Source organism: Coregonus lavaretus (genome assembly GCF_964263955.1).
Source record: "Coregonus lavaretus genome assembly, chromosome: 12".
NCBI classification, from domain to species: domain Eukaryota; kingdom Metazoa; phylum Chordata; class Actinopteri; order Salmoniformes; family Salmonidae; genus Coregonus; species Coregonus lavaretus.
Window position 1 is genome coordinate 21,877,288 of NC_139999.1, and position 19,398 is coordinate 21,896,685.

At 45.0% G+C, this 19,398-nt stretch overlaps 1 protein-coding gene across 1 annotated transcript in view; it reads left to right on the top strand.

Moving 5' to 3' along the window:
* Window positions 1–13,687: 13,687 nt before the first annotated feature.
* Window positions 13,688–19,398, top strand: part of LOC311138402 (succinate--CoA ligase [GDP-forming] subunit beta, mitochondrial) — a 102,697-nt gene continuing 96,986 nt past the window's right edge. The window contains exon 1 of the mRNA XM_084173072.1: window positions 13,688–13,805. Coding sequence (XP_084029198.1) covers window positions 13,698–13,805 — 108 coding nt within the window. The 5' untranslated portion in view covers window positions 13,688–13,697. The remainder of the gene's footprint in view (window positions 13,806–19,398) is intronic.

Below are 19,398 nucleotides of genomic sequence, written 5' to 3' on the forward strand. Positions count from 1 at the left end.
GCTAACCACAGTTGCTAAAAGTTGCTAAAAGTTACCGGTAGCTACCCGCTAGCTAGCTAGCTTTGTTGGTCCAAGTAGTGGGTAAGCTAGCCTCGTGCTTCGCCGGGGTCCGCCGAATACAGTCCTTACCTACAATAATTACCTACAATAACTACCTGAGTAAACTACCTATAATACCTAACTACAATACCTACCTACAATCTAAATACATGGTTTAAGCTTTACTCAACACCATATAAGAAGCCAAGCTTACCTCCTGCTAGAGAAAACACAACCTCTCCCGTCAGTGGGTCATCGGAAAGTGCATAGGCCTATGTCACACATGTGGTCTTGCTATCTGCAGCTAATTTCCCTTCTAACTGTTAATTTGCTTAAATGTAAGTTTGCATTTGCGAAAATTGTTAATTTGTGTCGCCTTTTGTCAGACTATTTTTATCCCACTACATTGAACAGCAAAAAGTATGACAACACCACCGTCCGCACCAGAGGCTTTTATTCCAAAACCTTTGCTCTCACAATGTGAACATTTAATTTAATTCATGTTGACCTGTAGTTAGCGTACATGTCCGCTAATCATTATGCATTTTGCAGTCATTAAAAGTAATGTATCACTCACTTTACAAATGCTTGTTGTTTCCCACATGTCTGACATGCACTTTCTGGTCCTGCGGAGGCGATGCAAGAGATTGGGTGCCCACTCATATACACAGTTCTCTCTGTTTGGTATTTCAACAAAATGTATGCAAGAGAAAGAGAGAGAGAGAGAGAGAGAGAGAGAGAGAGAGAGTATGTCCGAGATAAGGTAGCAGGTTCGGTGAACCATAGCCGCAGGCAGAACAGCAGAAACTGGATCAGCAGGACAACCAGGTGGACTAGGGATGGGGACAGCCAGGAGTCGTCAGGCCAGGTAGTCCTGAGGCATGGTCCTAGGGCTCAGGCTTTCCGGGAGGGGAGAGAGAGACGGGATAATTAGAGGGAGCATACTTAAGATCACACAGGACACCAGATAAGACAGAAGAAATACACCAGATAGGACAGACTGACCCTAGCCCCCCGGCACAGACTATTGCAGCATAGATACTGGGGACTGAGACCGGGGGGGTCAGGGGACACTGTAGCCCCGTCCAACTATACCCCCAGACAGGGGCAACCAGGCAGGATATGACCCCACTCACTTTGCCAAAGCACAGCCCCCACACCACCAGAGGGATATCAACAGACCACCCACTTACTACCCGGAGACAAGGCGGAGTATACCCCGCGAAGATCTCCCTCACCACACAAACGCGAGGGGGCGCAAGACTGGACAGGAAGATAACGTCAGTGACTCAACCCACTCAAGTCAAGTATAGCGAAAAAAGCCTGGCAAGACATCTGACCCCTCCTAGGGGCGGCATGGGAGAGCACTAGCAAGCCAGTGGCTCAGCCCCCGTAATAGGGTCAGAGGCAGAGAATCCCAGTGGAGAGAGGAGAGCTGGCCAGGCAAAGACAGCAAGGGTGGTTTGTCACTCCAGTGCTTTGCCGTTCACCCTGGGCCAGACTACACGCAATCATAGGACCAACTGAAGAGATGAGTCTCCATTAAAGACTTAAAGATTGAGACCGAGTCTGCGTCTCTCACATGGATCGGATGACCATTCCAAAAAAAATGGAACTCTGTAGGAGAAAGCCCTGCCTCCAGCTGTTTGCTTAGAAATTCTAAGGACAATAAGGAGGCCTGCGTCTTATGACCATAGCATACGTGTACAGTAGGTATGTACGGCAGGACCAAATCCGAGAGATAGGAAGGAGCAAATCCATGTAATGCTTTGTAGGTTAGCAGTAAAACCTTGAAATCAACTCTAGCCTTAACAGGAAGGCAGTTAGGCTAGCACTGGAGTAATATGATCAAATTTGTTGGTTCTAGTCAAGATTCTAGCAGACGTATTTAGCACTAGTGTCACGGATCCAGCCACCTACATCACAGCACCCGGAGGGATCCAGATATCTCGACCACGGGCGTTCGATGGGACGCCGGCTCTATGTCAGGGATTGATCTCCAACTTGAGCTGTACTGCTCCAGTGTCAGGCCGGCGCCATCAGATCGAGAGCAGGTGTCCGTACTCATTTCCTGCCTCTCTGGGAAAGCCCTGGAGTGGGCCAACGCGGTTTGGAGAGAAGGAGGAGCCGCTACAGGCAGGACTACAGGGAGTTCGCCCGCCTATTTCAGGCGGTTTTCGATCACCCGGGTCGAGAGGTGGGTGAGCAGCTGGTCCACTTGAGGCAGGTGACGAGGACAGTACAGGAGTTCGCGCTGGAGTTCCGGATTCTGGCAGCAGGATCCGGGTGGAACGAGCGGGCCCTGATCAACCCGTTCCGGTGCCATCTACGGGAGGATGTCCAACGGGAGCTAGCATGCTGTGACACCAGTTTGTCTTTTACCGAACTGGTGGACATGGCCATTCGTCTGGATAACCTGCTGGCAACCAGAGGACGTCCTGGAGGGTGGTACCATGCACCGAGAGAGCAGAAGATGACAGCGCCAGTGCCAATCGGATGTCACGAAGGGACATTCTACCACACGTTGTCATCAGCGCTCTTTTGGGTTAGGAGGCGGCCGGCAGGGCACTCTCGCATCACCCCAGGTATTGAGCACCCACACTTGTTCAGAGCCCTCTGCTGTGCACTGTACCATACCCATATACTTCACTGATTACATGAGAGTTCCCAAGTGTAAGGCGCTAGTAGATTCAGGCGCAGCTGGAAACTTTATGGATAAAATGCCGCCAGGGCATTTCATTAGTTCCCCTATCCATTCCATGCCCCATCAGAGCACTTGATAGTCGACCATTAGGGTCCGGGTTGATAAAGGATGTCACGGTACCAGTCACCATGATCACACAGGAGACGCATTGTGAGCAGGTCACTTTTTCCATCATTGAGTCTCCTGCTTTCCATGTGGTGTTAGGTATTCCGTGGCTAGCACTCCACAACCCCACTTTCTCATGGCCGCAGAGGGTTCTCACGGGGTGGTCACGAGAGAGTCAGGGTAGGTGTCTGGGTGTTTCCGTTGGTGCAACGACAGTGGAAAGTCCAGACGGTGCCTCCACCGTGCGCATTCCCCCTGAATACCATGATCTGGCACAAGTTTTCTCCAAGAATAAAGCAACTAAATTGCCACCTCATCGGGCGGGGGATTGCGCAATAAACCTTTGGGTAGACGCTGTACCTCCCAGGAGTCATGTGTATCTCCTGTCACAGGTGGAGACGGAGGCTATGGAGACATACATCACCGAGTCCCTGCGCCAGGGGTACATACGTCCCTCCACTTCACCCGCCTCCTCGAGTTTCTTTTTTGTGAAGAAGAAAGACGGCGGTCTGCACCCATGCATTGACTATCGACCACTGAGCAAGGAGACGATTAGATTTAGTTATCCTCTCCCCCTCATTCCGTCAGTGGTTGAGTCATTGCATGGAGCGCGCTTCTTCACTAAATTAGATCTCAGGAGTGCGTACAACCTGGTGTGTATCCGAGAGGGAGATGAGTGGAAGACAGCATTCAGCACAACCACGGGGCATTATGAATACCTGGTGATGCCCTATGGTTTGGTGAATGCTCCCTGAAGGCAGACGCACTGTCCCGGCTGTATGATACAGAGGAGAGGCCCAGAGACAATATCCCCATACTGCCAGACTCATGCATTGTGGCGCCGGTAGTATGGGCGATGGACGCGGATATAGCGCAGGCATTGCGCACAGATCCATCTCCACAGCAGTGTCCAGCTGGGCTGCAGTACATGTCTGCGCTTATCCGTGATCGTCTGATCTACTGGGCACACACGTCACCCTCCTCTGGTCACCCAGGTATCGGTCGTACAGTGCGCTGCCTGACTGAGAAGTACTGGTGGCCTACCTTGGACGTGAAGGTGTATGTTTCCTCCTGCTCAGTGTGCGCCCAGAGTAAAGCACCTAGGCACCTCCCAGCGGGTAAGTTAAAACCTTTACCAGTTCCACAACGACCATGGTCTCATTTGAGTGTTGATTTTTTAACTGATCTGCCTCTCTCTCAAGGGAACACCACCATCCTGGTCGTTGTGGACCGCTTTTCGAAGGCCTGCCGCCTCCTTCCTCTGCCCTGTCTCCCCACGGCTCTGCAAACTGTGGAGGCCCTGTTTACACACGTCTTCCGGCACTACGGGGTACCAGAGGATATAGTTTCTGACCGAGGTCCCCAGTTCACGTCAAACGTCTGGAAGGCGTTCATGGAACGTCTGGGAGTCTCAGTCAGCCTGACCTCTGGGTTCCACCCTGAGAGTAATGAGCAGGTGGAACGGGTAAATCAGGATGTGGGTAGGTTCCTGAGGTCCTATTGCCAGGACCGGCCGGGGGAGTGGACGGTGTTCCTGCAATGGGCAGAATATGCCCAGAACTCTTTCCGCCACTCCTCAACGAACATAATGCCATTTCAGTGTGTTTTAGGTTATCAACCGCTTCTGGCACCAGAGCCAGACCGAAGCTCATGCGGTGGATGACTGGTTTCGGCGCGCGGAGGAGACGTGGAACGCTGCCCATGTTCACCTCCAACGTGCCGTGCGTCGTCAGAAGGCCAACGCTGAGCGTCACCGCAGTGAGGCCCCCGTCTTCCGCTCTCGACCCGGAATCTCCCCCTCCGCCTGCCCTGCCGGAAGCTGAGCCCATGGTTTGTAGGGCCGTTCAAAGACCTGAGGAGAATCAACGAAGTCACATATAGGTTATTACTCCCCCCTGATTACCGTATTAACCCCTCGTTTCATGTGTCTCTCCTCAGGCCGGTGGTGGCTGGTCCGCTCCAGGAGTCTGAGGTGCGGGAGGTCCCTCCACCTCCTTTGGACATCGAGGGGGCGCCGGCGTACTCTGTCCGTTCCATACTGGATTCGAGGCGCCGGGTGGGGGGCCTTCAGTACCTCGTGGAGTGGGAAGGGTACGATCCGGAGGAACGGTGCTGGGTCCCGGTGAGGGATATCCTCGATTCCTCTCTGTTGAGGGGCTTCCATCGTCGCCATCCGACTCACCCTGCTCCGCGTCCTCCTGGCCGCCCCCGAGGCCAGTGTCAGCGCGCTGCTGGAGCTGCGCGTAAAGGGGGGGTACTGTCACGAATTCAGCTGAGGCTGCCTCTCCTCCTTGCTCGGGCAGGTTTCGGCGTTCGTCGTAACCGGCTTACTAGCCACTACCGCTCCATTTATCATCACTCCATTTGTCTTGTCTTGTCAATCATACACACCTGGTACTCATTCCCTCATTAGGTATCAACACATCACACACACCTGGTACTCATTCCCTCATTAGTCTGTGTTTAAGTGTTCCCTCTGCCCCCTTGTCCTTTGTGAGTGATTGTTCATTGTGAGAGTGAGTAGCTCGGTTGAGCTACTCTTTCCTTGTACAGTGGGGAAAAAAAGTATTTAGTCAGCCACCAATTGTGCAAGTTCTCCCACTTAAAAAGATGAGAGAGGCCTGTAATTTTCATCATAGGTACACGTCAACTATGACAGACAAATTGAGAAAAGGAAATCCAGAAAATCACATTGTAGGATTTTTAATGAATTTATTTGCAAATATGGTGGAAAATAAGTATTTGGTCACCTACAAACAAGCAATATTTCTGGCTCTCACAGACCTGTAACTTCTTCTTTAAGAGGCTCCTCTGTCCTCCACTCGTTACCTGTATTAATGGCACCTGTTTGAACTTGTTATCAGTATAAAAGACACCTGTCCACAACCTCAAACAGTCACACTCCAAACTCCACTATGGCCAAGACCAAAGAGCTGTCAAAGGACACCAGAAACAAAATTGTAGACCTGCACCAGGCTGGGAAGACTGAATCTGCAATAGGTAAGCAGCTTGGTTTGAAGAAATCAACTGTGGGAGCAATTATTAGGAAATGGAAGACATACAAGACCACTGATAATCTCCCTCGATAAGTGGGCTCCACGCAAGATCTCACCCCGTGGGGTCAAAATGATCACAAGAACGGTGAGCAAAAATCCCAGAACCACACGGGGGGACCTAGTGAATGACCTGCAGAGAGCTGGGACCAAAGTAACAAAGCCTACCATCAGTAACACACTACGCCGCCAGGGACTCATCCTGCAGTGCCAGACGTGTCCCCCTGCTTAAGCCAGTACATGTCCAAGCCCGTCTGAAGTTTGCTAGAGTGCATTTGGATGATCCAGAAGAGGATTGGGAGAATGTCATATGGTCAGATGAAACCAAAATAGATATTTTTGGTAAAAACTCAACTCGTCGTGTTTGGAGGACAAAGAATGCTGAGTTGCATCCAAAGAACACCATACCTACTGTGAAGCATGGGGGTGGAAACATCATGCTTTGGGGCTGTTTTTCTGCAAAGGGACCAGGACGACTGATCCATGTAAAGGAAAGAATGAATGGGGCCATGTATCGTGAGATTTTGAGTGAAAACCTCCTTCCATCAGCAAGGGCATTGAAGATGAAACGTGGCTGGGTCTTTCAGCATGACAATGATCCCAAACACACCGCCCGGGCAACGAAGGAGTGGCTTCGTAAGAAGCATTTCAAGGTCCTGGAGTGGCCTAGCCAGTCTCCAGATCTCAACCCCATAGAAAATCTTTGGAGGGAGTTGAAAGTCTGTGTTGCCCAGCGACAGCCCCAAAACATCACTGCTCTAGAGGAGATCTGCATGGAGGAATGGGCCAAAATACCAGCAACAGTGTGTGAAAACCTTGTGAAGACTTACAGAAAACGTTTGACCTGTGTCATTGCCAACAAAGGGTATATAATAAAGTATTGAGAAACTTTTGTTATTGACCAAATACTTATTTTCCACCATAATTTGCTAATAAATTCATTAAAAATCCTACAATGTGATTTTCTGGATTTTTTTTCCTCATTTTGTCTGTCATAATTGACGTGTACCTATGATGAAAATTACAGGCCTCTCTCATCTTTTTAAGTGGGAGAATTTGCACAATTGGTGGCTGACTAAATACTTTTTTTCCCCACTGTATGTAGCCAAGGTGGATTTTTCTCTTGTGCTAGTTTCGTTTTGATGCCTGTTGCGCTTTATTAATGTACACTGAATAAACTCTGGATTTCGGTGTTTTACCTCCTGCGCCTGACTCCGTCATTCACACCTCATCACAACTAGCTGAAGTTTATTTAGTGCTTTATCCTGGTAGCCGGAGAGTAGAGCATTGCAGTAGTCTACTCTTGAAGTGACAAAAGCATTGATTAGCTTTTCTGCACCATTTTTAGACAAAAAGTTTTGGATTTTGCATTGTTATGAAGATGGAAATAACTTGCTCCTGAAATATTTGTTATATGTTCGTCAAAAGAGAGCTAAGTGTCCAGGGTATTGTGTGGGCTATTTTAGAAAGTATGTTACCTCTCTGTAGAAGTGATTGATATGACCCAATCCAGGTCGGTAGGGTTCATAGATTATAGACGTGTTGATAGTCAGCTTCAACCAATGCTTATAATAGACCTAAGTGTTAAACTCAAATCTCCCCACCATCATATCTACAGTCGTGGTCAAATGTTTTGAGAATGACACAAATATTAATTTTCACAAAGTCTGCTGCTTTAGTTTTTATGATGGCAATTTGCATATACTCCAGAATGTTATGAAGAGTGATCAGATGAATTGCAATTAATTGCAAAGTCCCTCTTTGCCATGAAAATGAACTGAATCCCCCAAAAACATTTCCACTGCATTTCAGCCCTGCCACAAAAGGACCAGCTGACATCATGTCAGTGATTCTCTCGTTAACACAGGTGAGAGTGTTGACGAGGACAAGACTGGAGATCACTCTGTCATACTGATTGAGTTAGAATATCAGATTGGAAGCTTTAAAACGAGGGTGGTGCTTGAAATCATTGTTCTTCCTTTGTTAACCATGGTTACCTGCAAGGAAACATGTGCCGTCATCATTGCTTTGCACAAAAAGGGCTTCACAGGCAAGGATATTGCTGCTAGTAAGATTGCACCTAAATCAACCATTTATCGGATCATCAAGAACTTAAAGGAGAGAGGTTCAATTGTTGTGAAGAAGGCTTCAGGGTGCCCAAGAAAGTCCAGCAAGCGCCAGGACCATCTCCTAAAGTTGATTCAGCTGCGGGATTGGGGCACCACCAATGCAGAGCTTGCTCAGGAATGATAGCAGGCAGGTGTGAGTGCATCTGCACGCACAGTGAGGGGAAGACTTTTGGAGGATGGTCTGGTGTCAAGAATGGCAGTGAGGAAGCCACTTCTCTCCAGGAAAAACATCAGGGACAGACTGATATTCTGCAAAAGGTACAGGGATTGGACTGCTGAGGATTGGTGTAAAGTCATTTTCTCTGATGAATCCCCTTTCCGAATGTTAGGGGCATCCGGAAAAAAGCTTGTCCGGAGAAGACAAGGTGAGCGCTACCATCAGTCCTGTGTCATGTCAACAGTAAAGCATCCTGAGACGATTCATGTGTGGGGTTGCTTCTCAGCCAAGGGAGTGGGCTCACTCACAATTTTGCCTAAGAACACAGCCATGAATAAAGAATGGTACCAACACATCCTCCGAGAGCAACTTCTCCCAACCATCCAAGAACAGTTTGGTGACGAACAATGCCTTTTCCAGCATGATGGAGCACCTTGCCATAAGGCAAAAGTGATAACTAAGTGGCTCGAGGAACAAAACATTGACATTTTGGGTCCATGGCCAGGAAACTTCCCAGACCTTAATCCCATTGAGAACTTGTGGTCAATCCTCAAGAGGCGGGTGGACAAACAAAAACCCACAAATTCTGACAAACTCCAAGCATTGATTATGCAAGAATGGGCTGCCATCAGTCAGGATGTGGCCCAGAAGTTAATTGACAGCATGCCAGGGCGGATTGCAGAGGTCTTGAAAAAGAAGGGTCAACACTGCAAATATTGACTCTTTAAAAAACGTAATGTAATTGTCAATAAAAACCTTTGACACTTATCGAATGCTTGTAATTACACTTCAGTATACCACAGTAACATCTGACAAAAATATCTAAAAACACTGAAGCAGCAAACTTTGTGAACTTTTGACAACGACTGTACAGTGCGTTCGGAAGGTATTCAGACCCCTTTACTTTTTCCACATTTTGTTACTTTACAGCCTTATTCTAAAATGTATTAATTGTTTTATCCCCCTCATCAATCTACACACAACACCCCATAATGAGAGACCAAAAACAATTTTTTTGACATTTTAGCAAATTTATAAAAAATAAAAAACAGAAATATCACATTTACTTTGTTGAAGCACCTTTGGCAGCTATTACAGCCTCAAGCCTTCTTGGGTATGACGCTACAAGCTTGGCACACCTGTATTTGGGGAGTTTCTCCCATTCTTCTCTGCAGATCCAATCAAGCTCTGTCAAGTTGGATGGGGAGCGTCGCTGCACAGCTATTTTCAGGTCTCTCCAGAGATGTTCAATCAGGTTCAAGTCCTGGCTCTGGCTGGGCCACTCAAGGACATTCAGAGACTTGTTCAGAAGCCACTCCTGCGTTGTCTTGGCTGTGTGCTTAGGGTCGTTGTCCTGTTGGAAGGTGAATCTTCACCCCAATCTGAGGTCCTGAGCAGGTTTTCATCAAGGATCTCTCTGTACCTTGCTCTGTTCATCTTAGCCTCAAACCTGACTAGTCTCCCAGTCCCTGCCGCTGAAAAACATCCCCACAGCATGATGCTTCCACCACCATGCTTCACCGTAGGGATGGTGCCAGATTTCCTCCAGACGTGACGCTTGGCATTCAGGCCAAATAGTTCAATCTTGGTTTCATCAGACCAGAGAATCTTGTTTCTCACGGTCTGAGAGTCTTTAGGTGCCTTTTGGCAAACTCCAAGCGGGCTGTCATGTGCCTTTTACTGAGGAGTGGCTTCCGTCTGGCCACTCTACCATAAAGGCCTGATTGTTGGAGTGCTGCAGAGATGGTTGTCCTTCTGGAAGGTTCTCCCATCTCCACAGATGAACTCTGGAGCTCTGTCAGAGTGACCATCGGGTTGTTGGTCACCTCCCTAACCAAGGCCCTTCTTCCCCATTTGCTCAGTTTGGCCGGGTGGCCAGCTCTAGGAAGAGTCTTGGTGATTCCAAACTTCTTCCGTTTAAGAATGATGGAGGCCACTGTGTTCTTGGGGACCTTGAATGCGGCAGAAATGTTTTGGTACACTTCCCCAGATCTATGCCTCGACACAATTCTGTCTCAGAGCTCCTTCGACCTCATGGCTTGGGTTTTTTCTCTGACATGAACTGTCAACTGTGGGACCTTATATAGACAGGTGTGTGCCTTTCCAAATCATGTTCAATCAATTGAATTTACCACAGGTGGACTCCAATCCAAAGTTGTAGAAACATCTCAAGGACGATTAATGGAAACAGGATGCACCTGAGCTCAATTTCGAGTCTCATAGCAAAGGGTCTGAATACTCATGTAAATATTATTTTTTTAGGTTAATGCTGTAATGTAACAAAATGTGGAAAAAGTTAAGGGGTCTGAATACTTTCCGAATGCACTGTAAGCCAATATGACACCAATCTCGCTGAAAATTCGCAAATCAACTTGATTGGCGGTACAAAACACACTCCCCGCCTCTCACCATGAGTTGTCCGGCCGGTACCAATTGATTTTTAAGAGTATTTATTGTGCCTACCTAGCTCAAATTATAGAAGTCAGATTAAAACAAGACTATAGCGTCCATAAAATTCCGGATTTACTAAATTTGTAGTTTCAACAGTTTTTTATTGAATTTAGAATGTATTGCTCTCAGGTGCTCATTTCTGTCCGTTAAGAATCAACGATGTGCTACCTTTTTGTAGCATTTATGACAATGCTAACATTTTTTTTCAGCAGAATCTCAGAATTTTAACACCAGGTCGGTTGCTCGGCAACAACACAGCGGCTTGCGCCATTCCCGTCAAAGGATGTTTATGCAAACAAACCTAGGGTACTACTGTAGATAGCTAGCTATATGGTGGTATTCAAGCTGAGGTTAATCAATAAATGCAAACAGATATTTTTATTAGCTAGGTAGCTAGCTAGCTAACGTTATCTAGATAAGGTTAGCTTGATTGTTCTTTGTCTGTTCGTTAGCTAGCTAGCTACCTAGCTTTCAGCTGACTGGTGTTAGCTAGCTAGCTAATGAACAGACAAGAAAGGTAACTAGCTATATTTGTTTATGGAAGGTTTTCTACACAAATAACTTCAGCCATTAAATAGCTAGCTAGAACAACAACAGCTGAAGCTAGCTAACAATAGCTAGTTCACGTCCAAATGCCAGTCCTAAATCACAGGAAGTTGGTGGCACCATAATTGGGGAGAACAGGCTCGTGGTAATGACTGGAGTGGAATCAGTGGAATGGTATCAAATACATCAGATGCATGCACATGTGACTATTAAACAATCTGAATCTGAATCTGAAAAATAAAACCCCCCATTGAAAGTGATTAAAACTGATACAAATAGTGGAATCATGCTATATTTGGACTAGATAATGCAAAAAAAGGTTGGGATGTTGAACAGCCCTTAACTGTGGTATATTACCACACACCCTCGGGCCTGCTGGTGTAAAAACCATGGAAATTTAAAACAAAAAACTATATTTTAAATGAGAATAGGCATTGTTCTGAAGCCGGAAAAGAAAGAAATTCACATGAACGCCACAATGCATATTCCAACCATGCTCTACCAAGGTTTTCCAGAACACAGCTTTGACCTATTACACTAGCTATGTTGGTATTGTACTTCAAACTATGTGTAGGCAGGTTGCTTAGGATTCAAACCTTCTCAAACAGCCAAATTCATATTCTTCAGAGGGATAATGAACTTTACAGTGTCCTGCTATAAAAATTCAGTATACCGGTATATATAATTTTGCTGTATGTATTTTTAGATATAGGCCTATTGTAAATGTGTATTATTGTTGCATCTCCATCTTTATTGCAAAAATAATACAAGTACAAACATAACTTTAAGCTACATATTGACAGAGATAATGAACTGTCAACTGATCAGCAGAGCAATTGATAAAACAGATTAATGTTTGAAACACAAGTGGTTCTGAGCTTAATTCAATATTACACAGGTAAGCTAACAGTTACAGAAATCAGGAATGCAGACAGGCTCTATCTATCTGAGCTACTGTGTCCAACACACCACCACATGTTGTTATGTTGGGCAAATAAGGATGTTATTCTAATGTATTATTTTCAATGACATGTTTTGCTAAAATAAAGGTTTAAGGAAATACAGGCATGCACCATATTACTACAAGACAAAACAGCTCAATCAAGCCTGATGGTCTTGTAAGTATAAAAGCAAAGTGTGCATTCATTTAATTAAACAAAGCATGAAAAGGTAGCGTAATGGGATAATGTCTTACTGTGGTGTGTGAAGAATCCAATACTTTACCTTGCATGCGGTACAAATCACATGATTGTGGAAGCAGCTCCTCTAAGAGTATAAATTAGGCTATTTGAGAAGGTTTGAATCCTAAGCCACCTGCCTACACATAGTTTGAAGTACAATACTAACATAGCTACTGCAGTAGGTCAAAGCTGTGTGCTGGAAAACCTTGGTAGAGCATGGGTGGAATAGGCATTTTGGTGCTCATGTGAATTTCCTTTCTCTTTTGGCTTCAGACCAATGCCTATTGTCACTTAAAACATATATTTTTTTGTTTTTAATAGATGATAGACTCTAGTGCCCAAAAGCCTGTGTTAGCATGGGCAGCGCCAGAGAGGAAGAGGCAAAGCGAGAGAGTCAACTCCCGTCAAAATCTGTCCATGCGGGAATACAGAGATAAACAGACCAATAAGCAGACCGATAAGCAGACCGTCTGCCTTGCTGCCTTTGGGACAATGACTCCCACTGTTGGGGCGGAGACGCGACCATCTTGTCATTATATACAGTATCTCTAGCAGCGCCATTGAGGACTTTCATCATTTTTAAGTAGTCAACTGCAGTGTTGTAGTACTCAAGCCCAGGACTCGGACTTGACTTGGACTCAAGTCACGATTATCATGACTCATGACTTGACTCAGACTCGACCAGTGGTGACTCAGACTTGGACTCGATCTGTTGTGGCTTTGTCAGAAAATCTATATTTTACATAATTCAACATACTAGCTACAACAGCAAATGTTAGATAGCTTTAATATCTATTTAGGAATACAAATGTGCAAAAGTGTAATGAAACTTTGCTTAAAAAATGGGTGGACAGCTACTGAGCACTACCAAGGGACTCGTGAGTCGACTCATGACTCGAGTATAAAGGACTCGGACATGGATTCAAACACTAGGCACTTGGGACTCGACTCGGACTAAAGGTTTAGTGACTTGACTACATCACTGGTCAACTGGGTGGGACTTCTTATGGGTTAAGGAAGGATCACAATTCCATCCAGGCCATCAGGAGGGATGAGCCAATGAATTATGCTTGTGACTATCCCTTTAAGTTCCCTTTAAGCTCCTGCCATATCCCTTGGCCATGAGACACATTACTTTATCACATAAATATCTAAATATTAATATTGTCAATTGCCTAATATTCTATTTTTGCATATTTTATATTGTTTAAATGTTACGTTTCTGTTTAACGACTGGTACAGTTGCATAATACATTGGCAAATCAGGCGGATACTAGTTGAGGAATCGCCCACTTCCGCCAGCCTACCTATCAGCGGTCAAATTGCGCGCACATGGTCCTTCTCTTCCGCTTCAACATGGCGGCATCCATGGCATCCCAGGCTGTAACAAGAGGACTACGTGGAGCAAGTGCTAAGTACTTATTTCTTGACAAATTAAAGGTACTGACATAATTTTAAATGTTGACAATATGCTTTTCATGACGATTTTACTGTCACTGAGAGCTCGCCAGACTGGCTGCTGTAGCCAGAACAAAATTGAGAAACAGCTCGCTGATGTAACAGTCCATTATTACCTAACCAGCGGTGCAATTGAAATGAAATATCTTAAAACGAAACATATTTCCACGGAAGACAACTATTTTTAGAACACTAGAGCACTGTCATTAGACTTTAATCACGAGCATTCTGCATGCATACTTGCCATTGTACTGCACATAGTGATTTGAGTGTCAAGTGTAATTGACAGTAGCATAGAACAGATGAATAATTAGGTTATTTGTGTGGCAGGCAGGATTTTATTTGGAAGGTTGATCATCTAAAAATAATTAAATGGAGGTGCCTCAAATGTATTAAACGGTAATGTGATATTGATTGACCTCTGTTTTTCCCTGGGTAACTCAGTATTCAACCTTTGACCCCAATTGACTGAAGTGCTTCAATAGCTGGTTGATAGTAATGTCAGCTTTCAAGATGGGGTAATGGTGCAAAGGTTGTTTCCTATTTGTACTTTAAACATTATAATTTATGTAGATAAAGTATCCCTGTTTGACTGATTGTTGTGAAATAGATTATTTTCTGTGCCTACTTCAGTCAGGTCACTAGTCTATAATACACTTTGCTACATATTACATGCATCAGAATAGTTTTACATTTGGTGGATACGTTTTCTAAGAATACAAAATAGTAACGTGTTAGGCCATGAGATTGCAGAGCGGTATGTCAAACATCAAAACGTTCAGCAATATCTGAACACACTAAGGGCAACCAGATTGAAACGAGTTGCATCATATGTACTCAAACTAGCATGTTGTACTTGACTCTGAATAGACTTAGGCACACTTGTCTTATGGTGCTCTGTAATCGAAAGGGGGAGTTTTACTGTTGATGGGTTCGATCCCCGGGACCACCCATACACAAAAATGTATGCACGCATGACTGTAAGTCGCTTTGGATAAAAGCGTCTGCTAAATGGCTTATTATTATTATTATTATTATTATTATTATTATTATTATTATTATTATTATAGTCTAAACAGTGGCCCAGTCAAGCAGGGACCTAGACAGATTGTAGTCGCCTCTTTTAGCTTAGGCTAGTTGGACTTTTGGAGTCTCCTATGTTGACTTTTTCTTTTGTGCTTTTGCACTTTGTGCATCATGACAGATGTTTGCAGAGTTATAGCAGTTTGTCAGTGACACTTGCGGATAGAGAATAACTTGGGAGTGGATGAGGCTTGATGTCTTTGTTTACTGTATCCAGACCTCACTGATATAGAGTGAAACAATTAGAGCAGCTAATGTCGCCCCTACTCCAGCAGTGTTATGTAGTTGTGAGGAACATGTTTTTGAAAGGACTATGGGCTATTTGGGGCCACAGTTTGAAGGTCGCTGAGTGCATCGTAGGACTATTCCTCTGGGCCTCTGCTATTGATAGATACAGAAGGCTATATTGATGTAGTTAAATGTAGGCCTAGTACTGCAGTCTAATTCTTCTCTCTTCTAATATGAAATGACCTGAAATAGTTGCATATGTGTTTTTCAAGTACCCCAGCCTAATTAACCTTACTAAATAATGGAGTCAATTAGCTGTCGTCAGAGTTTATTGCTAAAGCATCATTGCTGTTATGATCATTGTCATTAGTGTTATTTCCCTTTATCTACAGGTGCGATACACGGAGGGCACAGTTGACCTAGTATCTACTTTTACCCACAGTATAGGCTAGTATCTGTCTGAAGCCCCGAACACAGTTACTGACTAACTCACCCTCCCACGACTAGGCTAACACTAACACTAACAGCACTCTCCTAGCATGCGCAGTAGACAGACCACCACCATGGGTACTTGCTGCTTGAAAATCTAGTTTGGTATTCTGTGTATAGTGCTAAGTAAGCATATATTTTCATCTCGTTGGTACTGTATTATGAGACATAGCCTAGCTTTAGTATCTAGGGACTAGCCTCATCTATCAGGAAGAAGGCTGGGATAATGAGAAGGCACACACTGCCAAGTCGTATTACATTGCACATCTTTATATTTTCTTAAAAATCATACATTTTGAAGATGATGCAAGCAACCCTAGTTTCCATTGTGTGTGTGTGATAAATGAGGGATTGGAGAAGGGCAATTCTACAGTAACAGAGTGATGCTGAGACACTTTAAAATGTATGTCAAACTAAAAACAATGATTGCAAAGTTAAACAAACCATACAACTCTATGCACAAGGACTACTTTTAACAATTTCCACAGAACATTTTTCAAAAACGCATTTAGGTGTACTTGAAGAACGGTGCAGATGCAAAGTTTATAACAGAATGACGGTTGGCGCTGTCACTCCGTTACCAAACTTTGCATCTGCAATGTAAAGTAAATGTGTTTTTGTACAATTTCCTGTGGAAATTGTTAAAAGGCGTCCTTGTGCATAGAGTTGTATTTTTTGTTAAAATTTTTCGATTGTATATCATTAATACAGTGAGGGAAAAATGTATTTGATCCCCTGCTGATTTTGAACGTTTGCCCACTGACAAAGAAATGACCAGTCTATAATTTTAATGGTAGGTTTATTTGAACAGTGAGAGACAGAATAACAACAAATAAATCTAGAAAAAACGCATGTCAAAAATGTTATTAATTGATTTGCATTTTAATGAGGGAAATAAGTATTTGACCCCTCTGCAAAACATGACTTAGTACTTGGTGGCAAAACCCTTGTTTGCAATCACAGAGGTCAGACGTTTCTTGTAGTTGGCCACCAGGTTTGCATACATCTCAGGAGGGATTTTGTCCCACTCTTCTTTGAAGATCATCTCCAAGTCATTAAGGTTTCGAGGCTGACGTTTGGCAACTCGAACCTTCAGCTCCCTCCACATATTTTCTATGGGATTAAGGTCTGGAGACTGGCTAGGCCACTCCAGGACCTTAATGTGCTTCTTCTTGAGCCACTCCTTTGTTGCCTTGGCCGTGTGTTTTGGGTCATTGTCATGCTGGAATACCCATCCACGACCCATTTTCAATGCCCTGGCTGAGGGAAGGAGGTTCTCACCCAAGATTTGATGGTACATGGCCCCGTCCATTGTGCCTTTGATGCGGTGAAGTTGTCCTGTCCCCTTAGCAGAAAAACACCCCCAAAGCATAATGTTTCCACCTCCATGTTTGACGGTGGGGATGGTGTTCTTGGGGTCATAGGCAGCATTCCTCCTCCTCCAAACACGGCGAGTTGAGTTGATGCCAAAGAGCTCCATTTTGGTCTCATCTGTCCACAACACTTTCACCCAGTTCTCCTCTGAATCATTCAGATGTTCATTGGCAAACTTCAGACGGGCATGTATATGTGCTTTCTTGAGCAGGGGGACCTTGCGGGCACTGCAGGATTTCAGTCCTTCACGGTGTAGTGTTTTACCAATTGTTTTCTTGGTGACTATGGTCCCAGCTGCCTTGAGATCATTGACAATATCCTCCTGTGTAGTTCTGGGCTGATTCCTCACCGTTCTCATGGTCATTGCAACTCCACGAGGTGAGATCTTGCATGGAGCCCCAGGCCGAGGGAGATTGACAGGTCTTTTGTGTTTCTTCCATTTGCGAATAATCGCACCAACTATTGTCACCTTCTCACCAAGCTGCTTGGCGATGGTCTTGTAGCCCATTCCAGCCTTGTGTAGGTCTACAATCTTGTCCCTGACATCCTTGGAGAGCTCTTTGGTCTTGGCCATGGTGGAGAGTTTGGATTCTGATTGATTGCTTCTGTGGACAGGTGTCTTTTATGCAGGTAACACGCTGAGTTTAGGAGCACTCCCTTTAAGAGTGTGCTCCTAATCTCAGCTCGTTACCTGTATAAAAGACACCTGGGAGCCAGAAATCTTTCGGATTGAGAGGGGGTCAAATACTTATTTCCCACATTAAAATGCAAATCAATTTATAACATTTATGACATGCGTTTTTCTGGATTTTTTTGTTGTTATTCTGTCTCTCACTGTTCAAATAAACCTACCATTAAAATTATAGACTGATCATTTCTTTGTCAGTGGGCAAACGTACAAAATCAGCAGGGGATCAAATACTTTTTCCCCTCACTGTAGATGATCTCTTCAAATAAAATAAAATGTTATTGGTCACATGCGCCGAATACAACAGGTGCAGACATTACAGTGAAATGCTTACTTACAGCCCTTAACCAACAGTGCATTTATTTTTAACAAAAACAACAACAAAAAAAGTGTTGAAAAAAAAAAAGAGCAGAAGTAAAATAAAATAACAGTAGGGAGGCTATATATACAGGGGGGTACCGTTGCAGAGTCAATGTGCGGGGGCACCGGCTAGTTGAGGTAATATGTACATGTGGGTAGAGTTAAAGTGACTATGCATAAATAATTAACAGAGTAGCAGCAGCGTAAAAAGGATGGGGTGGGGGGGCAGTGCAAATAGTCCAGGTAGCCATGATTAGCTGTTCAGGAGTCTTATGGCTTGGGGGTAGAAGCTGTTGAGAAGTCTTTTGGACCTAGACTTGGCACTCCGGTACCGCTTGCCGTGCGGTAGCAGAGAGAACAGTCTATGACTAGGGTGGCTGGAGTCTTTGACAATTTTGAGGGCCTTCCTCTGACACCGCCTGGTATAGAGGTCCTGGATGGCAGGAAGCTTGGCCCCAGTGATGTACTGGGCCGTACGCACTACCCTCTGTAGTGCCTTGCGGTCGGAGGCCAAGCAGTTGCCATACCAGGCGGTGATGCAACCAGTCAGGATGCTCTCGATGGTGCAGCTGTAGAATTTTTTGAGGATCTGAGGACCCATGCCAAATCTTTTCAGTGTCCTGAGGGGGAATAGGCTTTGTCGTGCCCTCTTTACGACTGTCTTGGTGTGTTTGGACCATGATAGTTCGTTGGTGATGTGGACACCAAGGAACTTGAAGCTTTCAACCTGTTCCACTACAGCCCCGTCGATGAGAATGGGGGCGTGCTCAGTCCTCTTTTTTTTCCTGTAGTCCACAATCATCTCCTTTGTCTTGGTCACGTTGAGGGAGAGATCTTGACAGATCTATTGTGGTATTTTCTGTTACCCTAGTGTTATTGAGAACACCACTAAGCCTAACTCTTAATGAATCAGAGCTCAGCAGTTTTTTCTCCAGATTGTATTCTAGCCAAGGGTGTGTTAATAATTTCCCTCTGCTTCAGGGGTTAAAGCGCCCCTAGCCTCTCTCCTTGTGTTCACACTTCATCTACATGCAAGCCTCTCTGCAATCTTCAGGAGCCTGGACGTCTGCCAGCGTTCCAAACAATTGATCGCTTTAGTCTGTGACAGCACACATTAACTTTAGCACCACTACTCTCCCCCAGTGGTAAACTTGTGCAGAACTTCTAATCTACGTTTTCTGGCTGCAGCACCTGGTTTTGATACCCTCTCTCGCTTTCTTTTATGGGCCCACTGCCGAAGGGTGGCACAGTATTGGAGCCCGTGCAGGATGACTGACTGGCAGGTAGTGTCACAATGGAGTCTCATCGGCTATGACAGTCGTCCGCTCCACAGGGATCTACATTTAAGATGAT